Below are 27,272 nucleotides of genomic sequence, written 5' to 3'. Positions count from 1 at the left end.
TAATGAAGCAATTGTGTTTTTCTTTTGGGATGCCACAGAATGCTCAAACTAATAAGTTTATTTCAAAATGAGCCACCAAAATGAGTAAAGCTATGCAATTCCACCTTTTCATTGGGATATTTATGAAATCTTTCTCATTATTAAGACTTTGTCCCTCCCACTCAACATGGGCATATACACAAATTCAAAAAATTCTGAGCTTACAGAATGAGTGGAAATTTCCCTACAAGAAACCTAAGCCCATAAATCAGGGCAGCAATGGGAGCTCCTGCTATTTTAATGCGTTTATAGTAATAACATCTTCCAAATGTAATTTTAAAATGCAATTTTCAGCTCCTTAAATTAGTTAGTGTACAAGATGGTTCCTGACAGCACGTATGGATTATTCTCAAATGATCCTCACAGTGACAGCTCTTTCCACAAATGAGACCATCTGTAAAAAAAACTCACAACTGAATCACACTCATGAAATATTTTCACTGGCCACCACCACCAAATGAAAGAAAAAGAAGAAAAGGTGACACACCTAGAACTTGAAAGTAAAAACTGCAGGTGGGGCTCAGTTCCATGATGCTAGGAATGAGAGACACCATGTTGCCAAATATGCTTCTTGTTCTCCAGATGAAAACCAACTTTGCAGTTTCAAACAACTCTGTACGACTAGGTCCTGTGTTACATAAACTGTGAGCACTTTGGTCCCTGAAAGAGTTAAGAGAGTTAATTCACTCCCTGGGTAAGCAGCTCTGCCTTCCTTAAAGAGCTCTAAATTATCTATGCTAAGGCAAATGGAGTCAGAGTGTGGGTAATAATTCAAAATGGTAAACAGCAACATGCATTTCTTTTGAGATTTGAGAAGCTTTTCATGATTTATTATGCTTGCTGAACTTACCTTCCTAATGATACTGTGGTAAGATGGATATTAAGAAGCGTGAGGAATACCTGAGCACTCTGGAAGGACAGAGATGGAAACATCCTAAGTGTTACAGAAAAGCTGTTGTTCTAGGATCCAAAATTTCTTCCAAGTACCCCCATAACAGAGATAATTAGTCATTGGGTAATTAGAGTTGACATAGGATATTTGACCTGTTCCTAGTAATTCATAATCGAAGATGGATCCTGATTTTATTTGCTAAATAAATACTGCATTGTTCGCTTTATAAAATGCTCCTAGAAAGTGAAATAACACAAACTCTTAAATGCTACTGTAAGAAGTTTTTGTAATTATGATAAGGATCAATTTAATAGAAAAGCACCTAACCATTTAAAGAGAGGTTCTAGTACTGAGATAAATGGATTTACTACTAATGATCACAGTAGCCACTTACATTTTCACAGTACTTAATTTCAACCAAAAATCAGTACGATTTTGATCTACTTTGATATACAAATATTGAATCATTATGTTGGATACCTGAAACTAATGTAACATTACATCCTGATTATACATCAGTAAAATTTTTCTTCTACTTTTCCAAAAAAAAAAAAAAAAAAGAATTTTAAATCTGTTTTAATAATCCCCTTTAGGTATCATATTAAAAACAATGTAGCTGCTTGATCTGTTTAAATGACTCTCAAAAACAGCTACCTGCTTTTTGCAGGAGTTGAAAGAGAAGATGGATGAACTCCTACCCTTGATCCCAGTGCTAGAACAGTACAAAACAGATGCCAAGTTAATCACCCAGTTTAAAGAGGAAATCCGGAATCTGTCTGCCGTCCTCACTGGGATTCAAGAGGAAATCGGTGCCTATGACTACGAGGAACTGCACCAGAGGGTACTTAGCCTAGAGACCAGGCTTCGTGACTGCATGAAAAAGCTGAGTGAGTACAACAACATGTTGTGTTTTTAAGTGGTTTCAATGAAAACTGCATTCCTACGCTCTGCAAATAGTCATGAATACCTATTACAGGGAAACTGATGCCTGCCTTGTAAGTGTAAAGTAAGTGTTCCTCAATGACTTAAGCATGCCTATGTAATCAGTATTATTTAAAGGTTGCCTAATTTTCAGAGCACCCTGTTACCATTTGGTGACTTGAAATAACACAATTCTATTGGCTATATGATAATATGGGATGGTCAGTCATTGCTTGGCTAGAGGGGAGGAGAGGCATTTTTGGTAGTGGAGAAAGTTAGAGGCTAGGAAAAAAGTTACCCTGGGACCAAATATGAAACAGCAGTGATTAAATCAAACAAAAGCAATTCCTCTATTATAGACAGTGGCCACCATTTGGCTGTTCTGATCCACACAAGAAATAAAAGGGAGACACTTACTCAAATACATTTTCACTACTTTGCAAAGGGCCAAGCATGTAACATGAGATATGGACTCTAGCTCTTGACTCCTAATGGTTCAACCTGGTCTAAATTCACAAACTCTTCCATTTTATTCATGAGGTAGTAATTTTTCAGATGAAATCATCCTGGGACTAGTCTCTAACTTAATGCAAAATAAATATGTGGACACAAATTGAATAAAGAGGAATTATTAAGTTCATTTAGGAATATTATTTTAGTTGCCAACATGAAGTAACATGACAAAGAGGGCAAGTCAATGACCACAGGAAAGTATTCTCCAAAAGGAAAGAAAAACTTTTCTCAAATAGAAAATAAACTAAAAAGAGGAGTAAAGAATTTGGAAAAGATCATCAATTTCTATTAAAGACAACTCCAGAGAATAAATGTAAACATTTGAAATTTGAATGGCTGACCAATATTTTAAAGACTATTTTACAAATGCAATTCAAATGAAAAAAAGAGAGTGAAGATATAAAAAGTTGCATTCAGTACAGTTAAAAATGTGGGGAATCACCACATTAGAGGCCCCACTACCATTATCCCAGGGTTTCCAAGAGATTCCAACAAAATTACTCAGAAGGCAATTAACGTAAGCCCTAAAGCTTAACACAGGAACCCTCAGATCTTTATTCCTCATCAGTCAAGGCCCACTTTTTCACCTTAACTAGTTTACTAACAATCATGACTCCAGTGGATTCCATGACTCCCATTCTTGCACCCCTTCACACATTGTTCACATTATTGCCAAAAGGATTTTTTGAAGCCTCAATCTGAAATTACCTTGCACTGCGGAAAATCTCCTAGACTCCCTTACATCCTGTGATACAGTCCACAGCTTATGCAGCCCTCCCTACTTCTCCCACCTTACGTCCTGCCACTCCTCCCCTCACACGCGACATCCCAGTCATGTGTGTTCTCTACTTTCTCATTGCAGGGAGGTGTTGTGATGCTGTCCCTTCTCCTGAAAAATGTTTCCCCTTGCTTATCCTTTCTGTGTCAACACACTTGCCATATGAGACAAACTCCCATTCATTCTTCAGGTCTCAGTTTAAATGTCATGTCTTGCCACACTCCCTCACTGCTCTCCCGATGTATACTATGTGCCCCAGCTAGGTGCTCCCAGACCCTGATAGGTCACCAATGATTGCACTTTCCATGCTTCATTATCATTGCATGTGTAACTGGATGGCTATCTTCCTAGATTTTTGTTCCGTGGGAACAAGAACAATGTCAATGATACTCTCTCTAAATCGCATATTCCCCAATACCTAGAAAACTGCCTAACAAAGAAAAATTACTCAATGAGTATTTGCTGAATAAATTAATTCTACAAGGACTCATATAGTAACAATTTATAAATTTCAAAGAATAGATATTAGCTATTTCAAGTCTTATTTGAAAAAAAAAAAGCTTTCTTAGCCACATATTTCAATCAGGTGGTATAGGACTTACTAAGACTAAACTAAGCAAAAGTTATTTATTTGACGTATCACTTAAATATTTCCTTATATGTTGTTCTTTTATAATTGTTATGAAGTTTACTGCTAATATACACTAGGTAAATATTACTGACATAAGTGAATTCTGCTATATATTTTTTAATGTTTATTTATTTATTTTGGGAAGGGGAAAGGGAAGAAAGAGGGATAGAATCCCAAGCAGGCTCCACACTGTCAGCACAGAGCCTGAGGCGGGGCTAAAACTCATAAACCCCGAGATAATTACCTGAGCCTAAATCAAGTCAGACACTTAACCGACTGAGCCACCCAAGCGCCCCAAGTTGTATTTTATTTTTAAATCATGAAATACCTTTGGCTCACTGTACATGTTACATAGTTTGCCAGATGAAGTCTCCACCAAACTAGATAAGAAGAAAATCTCAAGGCAAGACTTGTTTGAGTGCCCTCAATATCTAAGTTACTTTGGGGGTTACAAAAAATATCCAGATGCATTTTTATTAGCTCAGAAAATATTTGATTAAAGATTTTCTGGGGGCACTGGGTGGCTCAGCTGGTTAAGCGTCCGACTTTGGCTCAGGTCATGATCTCACAATTCATGGGTTGGAACCCCACACCAGGCTCTATGCTGACAGCTCACAGCCTGTTTCAGATTCTGTGTCTCCCTCTCTCTCTGCCCCTCCCCTGTTCATGCTGTGTCTCTATCTTAAAAATAAACATTTAAAAAAATTTTTAATTAAAAAAATATCTATTTTCTGTAAATGACAGTGCATAGGATTGGTCTGTGTAGGGCTTTACTTGCTTTGGAAGAGGACTGGTTGTTACAGATGAATCGCTCTAGAGCCTGAGAATCAATTCACTTGGTTGTTCCTAGCATCTCACAATAAACCAAAGCCATCAACTTTGTATACTGACACCAGTTATCTGCTAAGTATACATGCAGTCAACTAAAAGAAGGACAGGCAATAGAATAGTTCTAGCTAGTAAACACCTTGAACCTTAAAGGGTGCCAGTCAGGTTTTTGAGGGACTGGCATGGAATATTCTTGGAATGTATTCAATTTTAGAAATGAATTTCACTTCTAACATACATTCTGAGTTGACTCAGCTGGAAATAATGTCTACCACAGTTAGGAAATGAAATCTACACAACTCTCAGCTCTTTCATAATTCTGCTTGTTTTTTAGTCTACACATAACTCCTACACACAGCCTCCTTCAATATTGAAAATGATATTTGGGAAAAATGGTTTTGATTTAAGTGGACACAAATTCATCCTATTCCTCCTTACTGAACCATGGATAATGTTTCTATGGTGTCCTTAAACCTTAGGACTGCAATCCACAATATATAGATTTTTTTTTTAACAACAAAGGTTCTTTTTATTAGTTTTCCTTCATAAACAACAAAGTTGAAAGAATGTGACTGTCAAATTAACTGCATTAACTAGTTAATAGTTTATTTTAACTAGTTAATATTTTTATTTTAACTAATCAAAAACAAAATCTAGCAACTAATACAAATATTAGACACCAGTAAACAGTATTCAACTTTCTTAATGAGATGGTTGCTGTTTGAATTAATTGATATGACCTTACAAGAGACCGGAAGTAATTTTCAGATGTTATAAACTCTTTCCTGGATTATTAGCAGCCCTCAGATCCCTACTTACCTAGTAGAGAGACCAGTGGCTCAAACAATGACTGTAAGTCATTTATGCTTTTTTTCCCCAAGAACTGGGTACTTTTCTATGTCACACCATTTTTATGTCCAATAGCAAACCTACCTACTGAGAGTATCCTAAGCAATGAGGATATTTATGGTATTTATCAACTGGATCATAATCGTTAATTACAAAGTAAAAAACATGTTCAGGTAGAGACAGACAGCCCTAATGCTATGAGGTATGAAGTCACATCGTCCCTGAAAAATTAAGTAATCTTCATATTGTCCATTTAAAAATTATTCCAGTTTGAAAGGAAGTATCTCATACATATATTTCCAGAAGAAAAACAAACATGATTGTGAGTGGTGTCTTAAGATCTAGTTTGATTAATACTACTTAGTATTTATACTTGCTGGAAATTAATAAAGATTGGATCAAATGATCTTTTAACACCGTGCCTACTATCAACTCATAACTAAATGCCCAATTATCAACTTATCAGATCACAATGACTCAGAAAACAGGTATTAACATCAGGACCATTAACAGGACATGTAAAGAAAAAACAAACATCAGGGGTTCAGTGTTCCAAAAGCATCTAAAACCCAGTTGCTTTTGATTCTGCAGTGGGACATTGGATAATTATAGTATCCTCAATATAGTAAGAAGAGCAGGAAGGCTCATCTATCAGCGGCATCTTCATTCTTCACAAAAGCCTTTCAACACAAACAACCAGTTAGCAGAGGGCAGAAATGGATTGGGGAAACAGAATAAAATTTCAACAACGATGAATGCATTTCCCCTCACCTTTTCAATGAATTTGCTTTTAGGGAAAATGTCACACTGTATATCACATAAATTTTAAGATACTAAAAGACAAACTAGCTTCATTGCCTGCAAGGTCTAAGTTACTCTTAAATAGTAAATAAGGTGCTGAAGGAATCACAAGTCATTGAGAGCACTAGGATGCCATTCAGCTTATTACTACTAGAGAGTTAAAGTTTTGGAGAAAGTAGAAATTACGGGGGGAGGGGAGGGCTTCAACAGTAATGCACTCTAGGGGCCTGAATGAAGTAATGTTCTTTCTTAAGTGCTTAATTTTCTCCTATGAGAGACTGAGTAAAGTCCCCTGTGCTTAATCTTATAAGTATCCCATTCTTAGAGATGCAAAGTATAATTATACGCATGTGAGAATCTGATGGAAAAAGCACAGCTAAAGCTCACACACACACCCTGAGATCATCAACAGGTGTTTAATGTGGATTATAATCAGTTCTCTGCCCCCCTACTCCCTCAAGTTAGTTCTACTTTAGGGCAATGGTATGGTGCCATCTAGTGAAGCACAGGATGCCATCTTTCTATTAACACTAACAGTTTTGAGGCTTCACGTTCAACAGAAATATCCATAGCACTCAAAACTTTAGGTCACAAATAATGACATTTGGTTACTGTCTTTGCCATGTTTATGCCAAATTAAATTTTAAAAGGGAAACCAAATTGTCTATGTGTCAGTAGTCTTATTTGCTCATTCAGCAAGTATCCATTGACTCTCCGATATGTGCTGCTACTTTGGTAGGGATTTGGTGATACAAAGATGAGAGGCAGACTGTCTCCCTCTACAGTCAAGAAGCCTGCATTTCAGTGGCGACAAGCAGCACAAAAGTAGCTCACTACAGCAGTACTGAGAGATACTGCTTGACTAGCAGTATGGCCAGCTGTTCTAAATGTTTTAAGTCTAACTGCTGCAAGAACTCTGGGTTAGGCAATATTACTGGCAATTTATACTCAGTTTAAATTATTTTACCAAAAGTGCACGTTAGAGGCAACATACTTAAATCCAAGCCCTTCTGAGTTCAAAGGCAGATTTCCTCCCCAGCTTTCTTCCTTGATGTAGAAAGCAAGGAGCCAGAGAGTCCTTTTTCTTTCTTCCCTAAACCTCACCTACATACACTCACACATCATTCCTCTCTCCAACCAATCTCTCAAAAACACCTCTTTCCTGCTTCCTCACTTCTACCACCCTAATCCAGACAGGCCTTCCTCATGCTCTCAGTTGCATTGCCACAATGGCGTCCTACCCACTCCCCTTTACCTGAAGTTATTCCCTCTCCACCACAGTAGGTGTTCAGAGTAGTCTTTTCCAAATGCAAATCTCGCCATATTACACCTATGTTTAAATGATTTTCTTTAAAAATTAAATCCAAATAGCTTTTCATGGTCTGTCTTGATGACATGGCTTCTGCCTAACTCTCTAGCCCTTTTCTCACAAGTTTTCCCCATGTATTCACTGTAAGTTTTAACCATCCCAATCTTTCAGTTCCTCAGTCATGCGTGCTTTCTTATCCGGACATTGACCTTCTTCTCCCCTTTCATGGAATGCTCTTCCACTTTACCTATCCAAATTCTAATGATTTTGCATTTTACACAAGACACCAACTTTTCTGTGGAGCCCTCTCTGACTGCTCCTTTATGTGGCTGGATTCTCCTGGCATAGTCTTCCACATTCCCCTGTCCCACTTCTCATGAAACTTGGAAATTTTCTGAAAAAAAAATGTGCCATTTTTTTTTATTTTTTTTAATCTTTACCGCCTTAAAGACAAGTTGTCCTTTCTCTGAGAGGTCAGGGGCCATCTAGGTCTTATTCCAGCTGAATAAAGTATCATAAAACACCCATAACATAGTGGGTAAAAATTCGTGTCTACAGAGAGTTTGAGAGCAAATATTTTCAAAGCAAAAAGCTTTATGTTACTTTCGACAAATAAATGAGGATATGTCAAATATATAAAACATCTGTATCTTTTACAAAACCAGAAATCTTTTGGGGGAAAAAAGACAACAAAAGCACATCCTTTTTTCACCTTGGTTTCTGTTGCCATCTGTTCTTTCTTCATGGCAATGCAACATTTCACTATAAAACACATGAAACTGTGGTGTACCTAGCACTTAAAACAAGTGACATTGAAAATCTCAGTGAAAGCAGGCATTAACAGAAAAGTCAAACTGTGAGATTTAACTTGGAAATTTAATAGGGGAAATTAACAAAAATAACCCCATGGATTAAATTGAGATCTTCAAATGAGTCATTCACCAAGGACAGCCCTACACTCCCTAAAATTCTAGATTGTAACACAGAATGCAATTGCTCCTACCCATGTACTTGGTGATGACACATTCTTCCAGAATCCCAGAACCTAGTTATTTTAGCACATTTTTGGGTAATAGGTATATTTTACCATAAACTTATTTATTATTTATCTTCCTTTTTATGTCCTACATTGCCCTAAATTATAACTAGATTATAAGATGTTCAAGGATATAAAAATTGTACTTTCAGAGGCAAGCATCAACTGCCAATTTATTTGGGATTTCAGAATACAATTAGTTCTTCATTCAATCTGGATGTTACATAGGCTTCTCCTTAAACCTATGTTCATAGTATAAACTCTCTTCCACAAAAAGTTGACACAATTTTAAAAATATTTCGTGAAACAAATCAAGACAAATAAAATGGTCACTTTCCTCAACTACCTATTGAGTATATTTATCATTATACAGAATCATACACATGCATAAAACGGCAATTATAATTAATAAGTTTAAAACTGTTAATTTTGGAAAAGTGAAAGTATTTAGAAATATATTATTCTTGATCTTTTTTACTAGACACCACTGAAAATTCATTCTAGTGCTGTCTCCGATACTACATTGATTATACCCATCATGATCACCACCTTTCTCTCAGCAGTATAAGGGTAGGATTAAATATGCAAATAAAAATTTAAGTAATACACACAGGTTTTACTATACTTTACTGAATTTACTATGTAAAGTAGGGACAAACTTATTTTAAGTAGCTTTAATAGACTTTAAAGATCAAATCATATCTACTACTTGCTAAATGAGTTCCCCAATGGCCTTACATAAAAAGAAACAACATAATGTCATAAATATATTCACTACTCCATTTAATTTATTTACATGGGCATAGCCTTAGGATTTAAATCCAGAAACTGTTAGTCCAGGATATTCAAAATACAATTATATATTTAAGAAATAAACAAAAGACAGATGGTTTTTATGCTTCGTTGATCCCAACAACAGATCTGCTGAATCCCAAATGATAGCTTTCCCCAAGCCACTGATTGATAAATACGGATCGCAACTGATTATAACAAGTTTAAGATCTACAAGTCATCAGAAAATAAAACAGGGGCGCCTGGGTGGCGCAGTCGGTTAAGCATCCGACTTCTGCCAGGTCACGATCTCGCGGTCCGTGAGTTCCAGCCCCGCGTCAGGCTCTGGGCTGATGGCTCAGAGCCTGGAGCCTGTTTCCGATTCTGTGTCTCCCTCTCTCTCTGCCCCTCCCCCGTTCATGCTGTTTCTCTCTGTCCCAAAAATAAACGTTGAAAAAAAAAAAAATTAAAAAAAAAAAAAAGAAAAAAGAAAATAAAACAGTCACTTTCCTCAGTTATTTGCATATTTTGTGTACATAACCATACACATGCAATATATTACCAAATGCTAATATTTTCATGTGTCTCACTGTAGACGGAGAAGCACAGCAGGATAAAAATCAGTGAAGCAAAACTCTTAACTTCCTTCTTTGCCATCCACTTTTGCAGGAGCATTTGTCTTCCAGGCATTTGGGGAAATTATCCTTTCTGTCTGGCTTTGTCCTCATGAAAAGGGAGAATGAAATAAGAAAGATAATGATTTATTTGAACAAAAACTAGTCTATGGGATCCAAGAACTAGAAATGACTTCTATTGTTTATTTTACTTTTACAATTTCTGCACTCCATCAGAATCTGAAAATACCTTTGTTTACTTAACACTAAGATCCATAAAATTATATCTAAAAAAACCAGCCATTGTTTATAAATTCCTGAACCTTAAGTTTTGGATGAATTTTAGCTTGGAATCAAGTAACTATTTGGAAGATAAACTTCCAATGGAAAGAAATCAACAGTGAGAGCCCTGCTTTTTTTGCTTCCCAAGAGTAGATGATGATGGCAACAACCATGATCACCCTGATGGAGTGTATGTGTTTTACCACAACCACAAATACAACCTTCTTCTCAGCAACATAAAAAAAAAAAAAACGTCTGCTGATTCCATGTCCAAAGTTCCCTTAATTAGAATAACAAAATGGCAAGCCTCAGAACTTCCATTTTGGGAATGAGGAAACTCCACTCCACAGAGTAAGTGCATTATCCAATTTTACATGAGATTTAACGCTGCAGCTTGGATTAGGAACCAGATGTCCTAACACCCACCTCAGCATTCTAACCTGAATGGAATATACTACACAAACAACATTTCCTTGGAAATTTTCTGGGAATTTGTGGAAGTAAAAACACAGACACCTCCCCCAACCAAAAAAAAAAAAAAAAAAAGTATAGAAGGACAGAGCATGGTTACTCATGGTGCCTAAATAGATTAAACTACCATCCACTCATGGGGTTCATTTGTTTATTCTCTTTTCCATCTCATTTTCTCCCTCTCTACTAGATTAAGAAAAAATTGTTTGCCTTTAGGAGTAAACAGTAGCACCAGCACAATAAAAAGTTCCCATGGCCCAATATTTCTCCACCCCCATCTCCCTGTTGCTTCTCCTTTGAAAGAATCTTCAATAGTGCAGCTTTGATTTACAGTCTTCAAAACCAATTGTGATCCAGCTTCTGTTCTTAACGCTGTCTTCATTTGATTCTTGTGATCACCAGTGACTTCTTGTTACTAACTTCCATGGTCATTTTTGTTATCTTATTTTTATTAGATATCTCAGTGGTATTCCCCCCAAGTCAGAACTTCATCCTTCTTAAAAGGTTGTCTTTTCTTCCCTTAACATGACACTATTTTTAAGTCCCATTTGTAGCTTCTTTGGGGCTCTTTTGCTGGGTTGCAATGCCCCAGAGCTCTGTTCTAAATGTCTTTTGTCTTTTCTATATACACCCTCCCTCTAAGGCAGTATTTAGCCTCTGCCTTTCACTAGACTGTCAAAACTGTGTCTCAAAGGGTGTCTCTGCTCCCTAGATTTTTATATTATCTTCTTTACACCTCCACTGGCACGCATACTAATCATGAACAACTTAATCTGAATTCTTGATCTTCTCTCTCAAACCCATTTCTTCTTTAATCACTTCACGTGAGTAAATGGCACTACAATCTTCCCAGCTGAACAAGCCAAAATTTGGATGTTATCTTGGACTATCTTTTTAATTTAAGGTTTTCTTCAGTTTCTCTTTTCACATTACATCCTAGCATCTCTTCTGAAGCCAGTCCTATCAACTTGATCCCAAAAAAAACCATAACCCAAGCCATCTACTATTTTCTATCCCCATCACCACTTCCATCATCTCTCACCTGGACAAATGAGCCAATCTCTTAATTGGTCTTTTCTGCCTATACTGTATTCCCTCTACAATTAATTTCCATTATACTAGCTAGAGTGATCTTTTTTTAAATGTAGCTCACATACTCTCACTCCCCCCATCTTCTTACAACTCTGATAGCTTCCCATCATAGCTTGGATAAAATACAAATATTCTGATTTTACAAAAGTTTATTTTTTGGAACACCTCTCCAACCTCTTCTACTTTTCCAAGTGTGCCCTAGAAACGCTGGCCTTTTTTTTTTTTTTTAATTTCTGCTTCTCTTGCTCACCAAGTATGCCCAGATATAGAGCCTCTGCAAAAACAGTAAGAATAACATTTTTTAAAGTTGTACACACACACACACACACACACACACACGTGTGTATCTTCCCGTGTGTGTGTGTGTGTGTGTGTGTGTATAATTTAAACTTACCAATAACCCTGTGAAATAGATATTTTTACTGTTGTTATCCATTTGACACTAGGATGTTAAAAACTGTAAAAGATCCCTGGAGAGTAAGTGATAGAACCAGGATCCAAATCTAGACAGTCAGACTCCTTAATTCATACCCCCAGCTTTAAGATGCTGCCTTCTCCTAGCTGATCCACTGTCTGAATGGCCTTTCCTTCAACTTATGGTTTCAGGGCTTCTTGTCAATTAGATCTCAGATTAAGTATCACCCTTTCTGAAAGGTCCTCCCTACTCATCCAATCTAAAACAGCCCCAGAGTCACTATCAAATTATTCTATTTAAATATCTGCACTAAAATTTTTCCTACCTGATATATTCCTTATTTGCTTCTTTCCTTTGTCCCCTCTTTCTTCCCATCAAAATGGAAGCTTCGCCAGAAAAAAAGGTGTCCTTTCTTTCTTGCCATTGAAATTCTAGTACATAGGAACAGTGCTCCATGATCATTAAATCTCAGCTTGATAAATGAATGACTAATGAAATGAATGAGTAAATAACTCATTTAAGCTATTATTTTAAAATGTTTATAACTTTAGGATTTTAATTTTTCGCTTGAAGTGTGCTTTGTAGATTAATGCTATAAAATTTCATTTACTCAAAGAATGTCACTGTGCGATGGGAAGTTACAGTGGACCCAGGTCAAACGCAGGTGGCACCAGGAATATAGAGGCTGGCACTGCACACTGTGAGTCACGGGGCAGATGGGAGATAGCTAATAGGTGACCGACATGGAGGAAAATGATGGAGAGAGGAGTCACATAGAAGAATCAAAGAATGTAAAACACAAAGTTCATAAATGTTCACAGGAATATCTCCGACCAGAGACTTATATATAAAATATCTTTATTTGGAACCAGAGCTTACATGGTTTCACATGCATATTTTTAAAATGGTTTATATCTGACAGCACATGGGTGGCTCAGCCAGTTAAGCATCCGGCTTCGGCTCAGGTCATGATCTCACAGTTCATGGGTTCAAACCCTGAGTTGGGCTTTGTGCTGACAGCTCAGTCTGAAGTCTGCTTTGAATTCTGTGTCTCCCTCTCTCTCTGTCCCTCCCCTGCTTATGTTCTCTCTCTCTCTCTCTCTCTCTCTCTCTCTCTCTCTCTCAAAAACAAACATTAGAACATTAAAAAAAAAACGGTTTATCTCTAACTTAAAAACCATTCACTGAAATCTCAAAGTTTACAAAATTGTATTGATTTACTAAATAATAGAGATAAGTTTCCTTCACACAGACAACTACCAATAAGACACATATGTAAGACCAAATAGGTCTAATCAATACAATTGCTAAATGTGTCCTTTTAGACCCTCACATTTTTTTTATAGAAAATTAAACATGGGAAACTAACTGAACTTGCTTGTTTCTATGTTTGACAGTTAACAAGTATGTTTTGTAGGAAACTAAAGGTATACGTGGTTTAAAATGAGATAAATTTCAAGGAGGATTATCTTAATGGAAACAGTGCCATTATAAATTTTAGTACTCAGGGCTGGCTTTCTAGAATTCTTATTTAATATCAACAGATATTCAGTGCACTTGATGCTACATCCTTTTCCTCTCAATGTAGTTTTAGTCTAAAATAACTTCTTTAACTTTCCTTGTCTGTTGATTGAAAAAAGAAAAAGAATAAAATAAGAAATGGGAAGGATAAGCAATGGTATTTTGAGAAGCTACAACATATGGCCCTATTTTGTCTCCCTATTCCCCATATATCCCCAGCACCTAGCACAGTATTGGTACTTAAGCTCTCAGGAAATGGTTGTTAAATGAATTATTATTTTACATTTAAATATTAAATATTGGGGGTGCCTGTATGGCTCAGTCGTTGAGCATTTTACTCTTGATTTCGGCTCAGGTCATGATCCCAGGGTTGTGGGATGGAGATTCTATTCGATCTCTCTCTGCCCCTCTTGCCCACTCTTGCTCTATCTCTCTCTCAAATAAATAAATATTAAATATTAATTTTATTCTCTAATGTATTTAGATAAAATGTCCATTGCTACAAGAAGAAAGCCAAATCATTTTTAATTTATGTGTCAGAAGCTCTTAAGTCCTGGTGTAAATTCTATCTTAATTCCTCGTCTAAGTGATCTAGGCTCAGCAGTATCCCTCTGCCATATGGATACAATGCTGGGTAAATTCAGACACCACAGAGGCCAAGACACCCCAAGTGCTGTCAGTTTTGGGAAAGGTTGATTATATGAGATTCTTGGCATGATTCCTAGTCCCAAATATAGTTCTTATACAGGTTTTATCTATCCAACTCAATTCATATTAAAGCTATGTTACATAAACTGAGTCCAGAGGCTCATTCACACCCATAAAATGAATCAGCATATGAAATACACACATATCTGAGGCATATATTGACTCTCCTGCTTTGTCCAAACTGTGCTTCAGTCATCAGGCAGTAGACCTATGTTAGGGGAGGTGACTTTGCTGATAAAGGTTAAAAATCTCACTCTGAGTTTTAATGATATAGTCTGGCCATCTAAAATGTTAAGTCAAACTCCGTAACTATAAGATCTCCATTCACTTTCAGTATTAATACAATTTGAGATCAGTATAACTTCTTACTGTGTTTTCACTTGGCCATTTCCTCTGGATATAGGGTGTTATGGAAATGAACATTCCATTATGTTCATGTTTCATACTGACACATTATACTGATCTATATCCAGATAAGTTTTAACTGACTTCTGAGATTTCAGGTATTTTTTTTTTTCAAAAGTTCATTCATATTTAAAAGATACTTTTCACTCTTCCCTTTTGTGGCCATCACTGAATGCCAGTGGCCAAAATGAAATTGAATCCCTTTGCGACTTCTGACTACAGCAGGAACTGTAAAAGGCATTTCAGTGCACCTTCACACATCAGCAGGAAGACAATGTCTTCCCCTCTTTCCAAAAGCTCAGACAGAAGTACAATGTTCAACCCATGCCCTTACAAAGAGATGATAAGGTGCAGGTTGTATGAAGACACTACATAAGGTCAGCAAATTGGCAAAGTAGTGCAGATTCACAGGAAGAAATATATAACCTACACTGAATGAGTACAGTGGGAGAGGCAAATGGCACAACTATCCGTGTGGGCACTCACACTAGCAAGGTGCTTATCGGTAGACTAAAAGTGGGTAACGATTCTCGAACATAATAAAGCTAAGTCTTACCAAGTAAGAAAGGAAGAGAACAAGTATAAGGAAGAAACGATTGACAGGTACAGGAAAAAAGTAATCTTATACACAACTTCCAATAAAAACTGTTAAAAAATAAAACTAAGATATTTTCCAAGAAATTTTAGACTCCTGTGCAAAGTGGGTCATGTTTTTCCTAGGTCATAGTCATTAGTTTGAAATAAAATGCACACCATTTCTCCTTGAATTACATGCATAATACCTCTTAGTACAGCTCCTTCACATGTACTAACAAATGTAATCACCTATTAACTTTTAACCTCTCTACGAAATAACTGATGAATGTAATTCCTGGTAAGGATCCTAATTTTTTAGGATTGAAATAATTAGAGGGAAAGGTTGCCATGTCCATTGTGAGAAGGAGATGCAAGTTTAAAAAACACAATTTCAATCTGATCCTTACAGGATTAAAGCCTAATTAAAAATCAGAATAATAACAGGTTTCATTTCTGGAGACTATTTCTATCTTCAATTTCCATCTACTTCCTGAACTTGCATGGAAGCAAGGCATTTAAAAACCTGGAAATTATTTTTCAATAGAACATATATAGATGTGATTTTTACTTTTTTAAATTTAATGACTAATATTAAGTTTTTGCAACTGTTTTAACTTTTAAAATTATAATTTAATTACTGTATGGACATGACTAGAAAATTATATGCTTAGAATAAAAAGCAAGCCTCTTTTCTCCAGGAGCAACCACATTTCAGTTTAACTTTAGGGCTTCAGGTGGTGAAATCCAGCCCTCTAATGTTTATTTTTCCTTTTTTTTTTTTTTTTTTAAATCAATTTTGGACAACATTTACTGACTTTTGCTCTGCAAAATGCAGACTTAGGTCACTTAGACAAAGCCACTTCCTTGTCTCCTCATTATATGCTTTTAGGACTATTCACAGTTCAACCCTTAGCAACTTTGTAACTTCAAGCCTCCTATTTAAAACTTTATTGTTTTTTCAACAACTACAGGAAAGCTCTTAACACCCTATTTTTAAGTATGATGTGAATTACATCTCCATTCTTTCTTTCATCTCTTTTCCTAATTTTTAGTTCTTTCATAGTGTGAAGTTTATTCTTCTATGTTATCGTGGTTGGAAACATTTTGTCGTTTCTATAGTCACAGAATAGATGAAATATTTATTAAGTATTCTGTAATTAGTTCATGGGCTGATTCTACAAGCCAAACATAAGTTTTATTATTTGTTATTTATGTCATTATTATGACCATGCTCATGTTGTTCTTCTGGAGCTCAGTGGTAGACTCTGATATATTCCTTTTCTCTAAAAGTCCAAGGTCATATCCGTGCCATTCAAAAGTGAAAATTACTACAGTTAAGTTCAAATAAATTTTCTTTTTACGTATGTACTTCAGTAATTGCCTTCACTATACCCACCTTTTCTTAGAGGATCTCACCCAATATTTCTGTATCAATTCCTCTTCTGAGACCTCCTTCCTGCAGTTGTTTGTTCTGGACTAATCTCTCTCCAGATCTACTGCACAGTTGTCCTTCTTGGGCAAGAAGTTACTGTTTTCCTGATCTCATGCCTTGCCCTGTCTTGGCTTACTGTTTATTTTGTTACAGTATATCCTCAGGTAACTTCTTAAGATAAAGTACATTGTAGGTAAACTTTTGGAAAGTTTTCATGTGAGACCAGATCCTTATTCTATTTTCCTCTGATTTTTTTGTCCTTGAATATACTGATTATTGTCTTCCAGCATCCAGTATCACTAAGCCCAATGCGAGTCTAATTCCCATCTGTTTGCATGTGACCAATTCCCATTCTTTCTCTGAAAAAGTTCCAATGTCTTCTCTATTATTAATCTAAAATTTCAGTAATGTTTTTAAGAGTAAATCTTTTTCCATTCATTAGGGCATGACATTTTTATAAAAAAATTTTTAAGGTTTATTTTTAAGAAAGAGACAGAGCATGTGGTGGGGAGGGACAGAGAGAAAGAGAGAGAGAGAGACACCCAGAATCTGAAGCAGGCTCCAGGCTCCAAGGTGTCAGCACAGAGCCTGACGCAGGGCTCGAACCCACAAATATAGATATCATGACCTGAGCCGAAGTCAGATGCTTAACTGACTGAGCCACCCAGGCACGCCCCTATGGCATGACCTTTTAATCTGAACAAAGGTTTCCCCCACTATCTCAGGTTACTACAGAATTCCTATGAAAACGTTCCAAAGCCAAAATGGTAGAGAGTAAAGAAGCAATTACTATTAATGTATATGGAAATTTCTAAGCATTTCCAGACCCAAAAAATAATCTCTCAGGCTTTTCTGATCCCTTAGGGCACATCTTGCTAACAGATGCTCAAAATAAATCCAGATAAAGCACGGATGCTCTTAGACATAGTTCAAAGCTATGGCAGCTTGATGGTAAGATGCCAAGTGTGGTTCCCAGGGAACCATATGGTAGTATGAACTCCCAGGGAGTTTGGTGACGCCATTCTCACTTCTAGGGGTAACACAAACTTTTGAAGGGCAGAGGATACCTGTTTTTAGGTTTGGTAACTAGGGAAATATCCTGTATAATTTCTTTCATAATTTACTTTTTCTCTCTCCTTTCATTCTAAAAACTTGGCCTTCAGATGTAGGAGCTTCTGGGTTGATTCTACACGCATCCATATTTTTTCTGTATTGTCTATCTTTTTTATTTGAGATCGATGTTTATCTTCCAACCTATTTTTTAAAATGTACTATTTTTAATTGCCAGTAGCTCTTTCGTGTTTTCCTTTTACAGTGAACAGTTTACAGTATGCAAAACTCTACAGATACTAGGATCTCTTCTCTCTGTATTATCTCTCTTCTTATGGGGTCTGTTTTCTCTGCACTTTTAGTAATCTTGTTGTAAGCTTTTTGAAAACGCGTGCTTACCTTTGCTTATCCATTCATTTTTAAAGATCTGAACAATAAATCTACTTGGAAACTGTATTTAGGTAGGGCTTGTCACTCTATTCCCTAGCGAGTAAGGTAGGAGACTATCAATGTCAGAATGCAAGAGCCTTCATTCTGGAGCTCCAATGCCTACATTAGTTGCCCTAATCCTTTTCAAGTATTTAACACAGATTTGTAGATTTTTTAAAACTGCCTCCTGGGGTCCCGGATCTAGGGATGAAGACAGGATCAACTGCTCTTCAGACATGCTTTCAGTGGTGGCCTGCTTTCAGGGCCCTGTATCACCAATACCCTCACAGGAACCGTTTCTGAGTCCTTTCTCTTCTTCAAAGCAAAGCAGCTCCCTTCTTAGCACTTGCCTCCTCTGCCTGGACACTAATGCATCTTATCTTATCCTACATCTTTAATTACCACTCTCCATCACCTTCTGCCTTTTAGAAATTGGTTGAAGTTTCTTCTCCACTGTCTCTTATACCATTCTCTCTGCTTTGGGCTTTTTTCCACCCGTGTGTTTCTCCTTGATTATCATTTTAATTAGATCTTAGACAAGAAAGGAGATGAAAACATTTATTAGTCCATCATATTTAAGCCAGAGTTACTTTCATATTTTACCTAATTTATCTACTTCTATTTTGTTTAATAAGAATTCATTATTCATGCCTAAGGGGGCAAATATGCTCTGTGGTGTTTTTCAGGAGATGGGATATCTTCCAATTTCAATTCACTTGAGATTTTCATGCACTTATCATCCATGAACTTAGAAATATTTACATAGGACATCATTAAAGATCATATTACTTTATTTTACTGTGCTTTCAGAGAACATACTCAACAAGATTCATTCAGAATGTATTTGTTTTTGTCTAGTTCAAACTAATACCACTTACCCATATACTGTTCCTATGTTTACATCGAGTTGATACAGTCTAAACAGGTTTAACCCAACAATTTGCTATTCAATATAGATAATGTCATAAAATCTGTTTAATTATCTGCCTAGTTTATCAGGTATAAGGAAACCAAATTCATTTATATGAAGTATATAAAAATGCCATCATATTTAATTTCTTTCACAAAAGGAGAAAAAATGTATCCCATTCAAGTTTCATGAAGTGTTAGAGATTATTGAATTTGCAGTTATCACTGAAATAATACAAAATATAATGTTATCACTCATCATTTTCCTACCTGAACAGCTTAGTATTCTGCCAGTTACTAATTATCCTTACCAGAAGCATATATAGAGAAAAAAAGAGTCAAAATAAACTCCAAGCTAGAGAGTTAGTTATGTCCTTGATTTGCTTTAGGAATCTTTTTTTTTTCCTTGAAGTTTGTTTATTTTTGAGGGAGAAAGAAAGAGAGCTGGGGAGGGGCAGAGAAAGAGAATCCCAGACAGGTTCCACACTGTCAGCACAGAGCCCAACAAGGGGCTGGATCTCATCAATTGTGAGATCAGGACCTGAGCGGAGATCAAGAGTCAGTCATTAACTGACTGAGCCACCTAGGGGCCCCAGGAATCTGTTATTTTCCAAATACATGGGAATAGGTACTAACTAGAAATTTATAAATTCCAAGGATAGGCAGAGAAGGGTGGAAGAAACACTGAACAAACAGAAGAAAAAGTAGGTAAAAAAAAAAAACATAAAGGGGGAAAAGGGGGTGTAAATGGATAGGATATTCTTTTAGACCAAAGGTCGACATTGATAGGCATTCATATTGCCCTTCACAATGTGTAAAGGTCATTTTAATTTTTGCTATTTAAAGTCTTTTAAAATGCCTGGGTTTCTGTTTGGTTTATGTTTTGGCATTTATGAAGTCTGAAGCTTTCCTAAAATCTTACACTTAGGGTGATAAAAATATAATTTTTCAAGAAAGTCATTAATTTTTCATGTGTATTACATTGATTGATACTCTATCTTTCACTGCATGTGCCTACAGGGTCTGGAGGGCTCGAGTTTGTGATTTTGTGTTTGTTTGCACCTTCAATGGCTGCTGTATCAGGCCTTGCCATCTGCATAAGGCATACCCTTCAAAACTCTACCTCTTTCAGGTAGACTGAATTTTTATTGTATATTCTATAAATCTATCTTTCAAAGGAGCTGCTCATTCACCAACACAAACTTTAAATCAGCTTACAGAGTTCTTTCTGGCCTGTATAAATTGTCCAAAATCTCAAGGCATGGGGTGGAGGAGGGATAGGAGAGCAGGTGATCAGGTAAACAGGCCCGTGGTAAATTTGTTTATTTTTTCTGACTTCTTTATTAAGATGAAGCAGCTGCTAAAGTGGTATAAAGACAATGGCTTTCCTCACTATTTCTTTCCAGATTGTACAAATCATTTCCCATTTTAAAACACCCATTCTTGAGATTTAGAGCCCTGAAAAAGCCGAGTACTCATGGTTCAAATTATAGTTAAATGCACAGTACCCTACATGAATGATCATTAATTCAGAATATGTGATATTAATCTCATGGTTTTGCTTTATTTCAGGATCCCTTTCTTACTCTTGAAAATCCTTTGAGTGTGGTATGAGTTTGACTGTGGTTTAAGTATGTGTGTTGCAATCATTGGTCATGTTCACCCAACATGTTTATGTTTTTCTAATTTCAGCATGTGGCAAATTGATGAAAATCACAGGCCCAATTACAGTCAAGACATCTGGAACCCGATTTGGTGCTTGGATGACAGATCCTTTAGCATCTGAAAAAAATAACCGAGTATGTTGCTTCCACAAATGTCTTTGCCTAGGATTATGTTTTATTTGCACTTTATATCGATTGAACTATTTGTTTTCTTCAGGAATATTAGTTTCAACTTGAAAAGTGTTACACTATTTGCAAGTATTCTTAGTTTGATAACATTAGCATATCTACAGCAACCTTATTTTGGTAAAATGTTCCATCTTACAATTCACAAGTAAGTCTAATTGCTATAATAGTCTGTTTTATGCTAGGAAAAAATGATTACAAGTATACAAAATTTTCTATATACTCCTTCTAAAACCTGTTCCTTAGCGTAAGAAAAAAAATAACACTAAATGACAAACTCAAGAGCTAACCAATTTGCTAAACAAGGTGAAGCATCTCTGGATTCTAAAGGTAATTTTAAAGTAAATAGCACTGAAACTTTTGGGGTGCATTTTCATAAGCTCACAGTGCCTGTATTAGGCAAATCAACATACTGGCAACCTACCACAGCTCTACTTACAGTCTATTACAGAATTCAGTTTACATTGACATTCTCAAGGGTTACATCCAAATGAGATTAGTAGCTAAATTAGTAAAATAGTTTCACTAAAGAGTAGTTGTACTTATAAGGCGATCCAATGAACAAGCATTACTAGAAGTTTCTATGGTATCAATAAAGGAGAAATAAATTAAATGTGTAAAACTAGACCATATATTTTTCAGAGCAAAAGATGGAATAAATTTGCTGCAGTTGGTATTTTTTGCAGTTATCACATTGCACTGATTGTAAAACTGAACAAAGTGATGTGATCTGCATTGACACGTGTTTAGTTCACTCGGTCATATGCACTGAATGGTCAAATAAATAAAAAGGGCAAAAAGAAAATCAACTTCAAAGCAGTAAAGTCAGTTGTTTACTTTCCACATGGAAAATGCCACTATTTTTGCTTGTAGTACTATCACATTGTAAGAGGTCACCACTAAGATGATGTGGTTTCCAGATCCTGAGAACAGGGATATTAATATATGTTGACTCTGTCTTTATTTTGGAATTCTCAGAAAATTACAGAGTTTAGTCACTCCTTTTATTTTTTCCCCCCTTTTCCTCAGGTCTGGTACATGGACAGTTATACTAACAATAAAATTGTTCGTGAGTACAAATCAATTGCAGACTTTGTCAGTGGGGCTGAATCAAGGACATACAACCTCCCTTTCAAATGGGCGGGAACTAACCATGTTGTCTACAACGGCTCACTCTATTTTAACAAGTATCAGAGTAACATCATCATCAAATACAGCTTTGATATGGGGAGAGTGCTTGCCCAACGAAGTCTGGAGTATGCTGGTTTTCACAATGTTTACCCCTATACATGGGGTGGATTCTCTGATATCGACCTAATGGCTGATGAAATTGGGTTGTGGGCTGTGTATGCAACTAACCAGAATGCAGGCAATATTGTCATCAGTCAACTTAACCAAGATACCCTGGAGGTGATGAAGAGCTGGAGCACTGGCTATCCTAAAAGAAGTGCAGGGGAATCTTTTATGATTTGTGGGACACTATATGTCACCAACTCCCACTTAACTGGAGCCAAGGTGTATTACTCGTATTCCACCAAAACCTCTACATATGAGTACACGGACATTCCTTTTCATAACCAATACTTTCACATATCCATGCTTGACTACAATGCAAGAGATAGAGCTCTTTATGCCTGGAACAACGGTCACCAGGTCCTGTTCAATGTCACACTTTTCCACATCATTAAGACTGAGGATGACACATAAGCAAATGTAATTTGTTTTCATTTATCTAAACAGTGTCATTTGTGATAAACTCTATAGAATCCCTTCTGTTGTTCCTTTATTAGAACTCCTCATCATTTCTCCAAAGCATTTTTTTATTATCAAGTTGGTTTTTCAAAAATACAGCTGAGCCTGTCTAAATCAGCCTGTTGGAAACACATCTTAACTCCTAAATTTACAGGGCCTATCATGTCCTTGTCATGAAAAGCACTAAAAAGAGTTTAAATGGCTAAAGTCATAGTTTTGCAAAAGATTAATGATCTGCCTTATATTAGAGTCAGAGACTAATGATGGCTTAAATGCATGAATGTTTTTTTTTTTTTAATCGTCATTTTTTACTGTCTTTTGCTCTACATCAGGAAATATTTTGGTAGGAATTAGGGGAAAAAAGCACTTTCCTCCCATTTCTAAAAAAGATTTAAGGATTTTATTTATATGGAAAAATTATAGTACTCATTTTGCTGTTCTAGAATTCTCTGATGCGGTGCTGTACAGTCATTTTTAAATCTCTTGCTAACATTTTATTGGCAATATGTATTTCTACCATTGCAACCACCATTGTGCAATTGTATCTCTTCACTTCTGTGAAAGTAAGTAATATTTTTTATAAAATACACTGAAGTTTAATCTCAGTAATTATTATGGGCCAATTTTCAAGTGTGGTCAAGAAGGAAACATCTTCAACTTAACCATTTAAAACTATAAACCAGAAGAAAAAAAAATCAAACTAAATCCCTTACGTAGAATATTTATATTACCCCAGGTTTATCAGACCACTAACACTGAATGCTAAAACTGATTCCGTAAGGATGAGTTACTCTGTTCACTTCACTGAAAGCAACCCTTATTGTCGCTCGCAAAAAATGCAACAGAATCAGAAAATTTGGATTTGACTGGATTTTACTCATTTATTATTCAACTAAACAAATTTTGTTCTTCCTAATATATAGTGTTGTAACTTAAGTTTTTACACACAACTTGCAACTTGTGTCAGGAATCTCAAAGTACATGAAGCATATAAAAAAGACTCTTAGAAAGAAACTTCCTGTGATGTCATCTAGGTTTACATTATGAGCTGTAGAGGGTTACTGGCAATATCAGTGTGAAAAAAAAATAGCAAGACTTGGAAGTTGTCTGTGCGGTTTAAATGTACAAAAAAACAATTCAGAAAACAAGATGAGAAAGCAACCCTTTGTTACCCTGATTCGCTATGTGTGCAAAATAATGTAACCAAAAAAGAAAGCTTTAGTAATATTTTATGTTAATAACTCCAAAAACATAATCAGTATTTATCACACATTTCACTGAATTTGGACGTACTTTCCATATATTAAGAATACTTACCTAAGTCAGTTTTGCAGAAACTAGTGTGGGTTGGTTTCATAACTTAAAAAGTATATTCTATAACAAATAATGTATAACTTAAATTGTGGTAAATGTTTAGTTTCACACGTACATACTAACAACTTCCTTTTAAAATAAGGATATAATAATTCAGATAAAGCATTGTGTAAAAAAAAATGCTAACACTTAAGAGTAATTCATTTCAAATGTCACAAGTAAAACATACTTCTCAAATATCTCACTGTCAAAGTCATAGGATTAAATAACTCACTCTCGAGACTGTGAAAGTTTAGCAAAGATTTCTTTTCCTTTTTGCCTACAAAAAGTTAGCATGACTTAGTGACCACTCGGGTCCTTTTGCAAGTTGTCTTCTCTTTCAAAATGTTTATATGAGTTCTCCTCTGTTTTTGAGAGTTAGAAAATTTAGGGGATTCACTTGCCATTGTATACACATCACAAATATAATCAGCCAGTACTTTGTATATCAAGAGTTTGTATGAAGAAAGTCAATTTCAAAAATGAATGAATTTTTAAGGAGATGGCCTCTGATGGATATCTGGGTCTTCATTACTTGTTTTTGTTTTTTTTTTTAAATGATGTAATATAGTATCACACACATTTGAAACCTGGATGATCACAGCTTTTTTGTGAGATGTGCAGCTTGTAAAGCACTCTATTGTTTTCTATGTAAGGTTTCATCACCATATCCAATTTACAGTGTATGTGCTGCTAGGGCAAGCACAGATTTTATTATTGTCATAGAGTTTAAAATGTGATTTGCATTAAACATTTACAGTTCAAAAGCATTTTTCTTAATAAATTATCAGTTTTGTGCCTGAAATAAGAACTTACTCTAATCACTTTTTTTTAATCTCAAATTTTATGAGGGAAATAATATTTTTAAATCACCTACATAATCCAATCAGTAAAAAAATCCGAGCTCAGAAGTCTTAATCCTAAATGAACTGTGCAACTGGTATTTTCTGAATTAATCAGATCATTAACAAACTGCCATGTCATTCAAGTAACAACAGAATCATGGTCTGATTGAGTTTATGTGACATCTGGATTTGTGGCACTTGAATCACAACACTTATTATCTAAACTTACATCTATTAGTTCATAAAATGATAGTGTTTTAGTATATTATCAATATGTAGGATAAAAGAAAATAATGGTAGATGCCTAAATGTAACATTATAATTGGATAAGATTTACCGTAAACTCACAATCTTTGGATTTTATCACCATACTCAGTCATTTCATTTTTGCAATCCATAGTACTCCTTCTAATGCAACAATGTCTTCAGAAATTATTTATTCCTAAGAAAATGGTCTTTATACCAGAAAATATCTACCAAACTTACAAGTATAAATTTTTCCAACAGAAGAATTTTTTAATGTAACTATATAAAGTTTTTCTTATGTTCTCCTAAAAATAAAAGGTATTTTCCTACTAAGGTAAGTGTTACATATTATAATCCTTTATTTTCCTTTTATTCCCCAAAAAACAAATTAAAAGAAAAATCCTACTGGTCTCCCTACCACTCAGGATTACCAAATCATTTCTGCAAATGCTAAATTTGAATGTAATTGATAGCAAAATTTAAAGTATCCCTTTGAGTTAGAATCAATATGAAAGATAGACATTTCAGAGTTTCTAAAAACTATGCCTTCTAAAAATATTTATCAGATACTTTTGTAAACAGAATTTTAAAATGGCATCTTGCTGACTTGACAAGGAAGGTATGATTATATCCTTTATGTACACCTTGAGTTCCTAAGGCACTATAAAACAATGGACATTTACAGATAGTTACTTTGCCGTCTCCATCACCACATGGTAAGTCCACCACAAGAAGAACTACTATAAAGTGGTCTACCTCTCACTATAGGCAGGGAGCATTAAATTAAAATTTAGCTGTTATAGGATGACACCAAGCCTTAATCTCTGACTGCTCATAGCTAGAAATAGTCATTTCTCAAAAGGCTCAGAGGCACTAAATATCACTCAATTCAGTAGGCTGTATCCATACTGAAATTAAGATCATGGAACGGTTTCTGGTTCTACAATTAAGCAAGCTCAGCATAAATAAATCTCTTAACTAAAATTTTTTCATAATGAGTGACTCTCCAGAGAAGGTCTGGGGGCTTTATAAAATATATTCTTTTGAATTGAGCTTACACTGGAAAAAATACAATGAAAACATTAGCTTATGGGAGAAAAACTAACTTCAAATTCTTTTAGCTATTTTTCTATAAAATAATGAATTCAACTGATGACAGTCTATTGAATAGAAAATTGTTCTACCCTTTAACCAATCAGAAAGAAAGCCTCCCAAAATGACTTTACCAAGCTGATTTATCTGATTCCCATCTTAAATTATGTTATACAGTTTATCCCTTTGGGTTGAACAATTCCATTACGCTTAGAGGAATTTTAATCCTGTTTAGAGCCTGCTTTGTCTCCAAAATGTCAAACCAGATGGCAGAAAACTTATCCCCTTTGAAGCTCAGTTTATTGATTGCCATATAAGCTTTACAAGTATAAATTATTATTAAACACAACTTGGAAACGATATAACAACATAGAATTGTACCTTGCCAAAAGTACACAGTACCTTTCATAACTACAACCATCTTAAAACATTAATCCTAGTTACAGATGTGAAACAGCATGGTAAATGTGGAGAAGTTATCAGGAATACCTTAGTGCTGCAAGAAGTTTCTTGATAAACCATACACACAAATGTAGTTCAGTACTAATTTGCATCCCTACCAGTGCCATAGTCTGCCTAGAAGAGCTTGTACCCATTTTCTTAAAGAAAATAAACTAAAATATTGCCTTAATTTATCATTCCCTACTGCAGCCAGACCTGGAAGTATCACATTATCAGCAGACATTTCCAAAAAATGAGTATTTATGACAAAGGTCTTGAAGAGATCTCAAGAAACAGACTGACTAAAAGAAACATTAGCCATTTTAAATTTAAGCATGTCAGAGAAATTTATCATATTGAGCTTGGTAAGACACACCCAGCTAAGCTCTTTGTATCACTCTTTTTTTTTTTTTTTTTTTTT

The 27,272-nt window shown here is 35.5% G+C and overlaps 1 protein-coding gene and 1 pseudogene across 2 annotated transcripts in view; both read left to right on the top strand.

Moving 5' to 3' along the window:
• The window catches only part of OLFM3 (olfactomedin 3), a 195,869-nt gene extending 170,827 nt beyond the window's left edge, over positions 1 to 25,042 (top strand). For both annotated transcript variants that reach the window (XM_045478451.1, XM_045478450.1), the window contains exons 4-6: positions 1,599 to 1,818; positions 20,965 to 21,071; positions 22,152 to 25,042. In XM_045478451.1, coding sequence (XP_045334407.1) covers positions 1,599 to 1,818; positions 20,965 to 21,071; positions 22,152 to 22,829 — 1,005 coding nt within the window. In that variant the 3' untranslated portion in view covers positions 22,830 to 25,042. The remainder of the gene's footprint in view (positions 1 to 1,598; positions 1,819 to 20,964; positions 21,072 to 22,151) is intronic.
• LOC123598336 lies at positions 14,915 to 15,794 on the top strand (annotated as a pseudogene).
• Positions 25,043 to 27,272: the final 2,230 nt, after the last annotated feature.

Source organism: Leopardus geoffroyi, chromosome C1, assembly GCF_018350155.1.
Source record: "Leopardus geoffroyi isolate Oge1 chromosome C1, O.geoffroyi_Oge1_pat1.0, whole genome shotgun sequence".
NCBI lineage: Eukaryota > Metazoa > Chordata > Mammalia > Carnivora > Felidae > Leopardus > Leopardus geoffroyi.
Note: the sequence above shows the minus strand (reverse complement) of the source record. Positions and strands in the feature narration are given on the sequence as shown.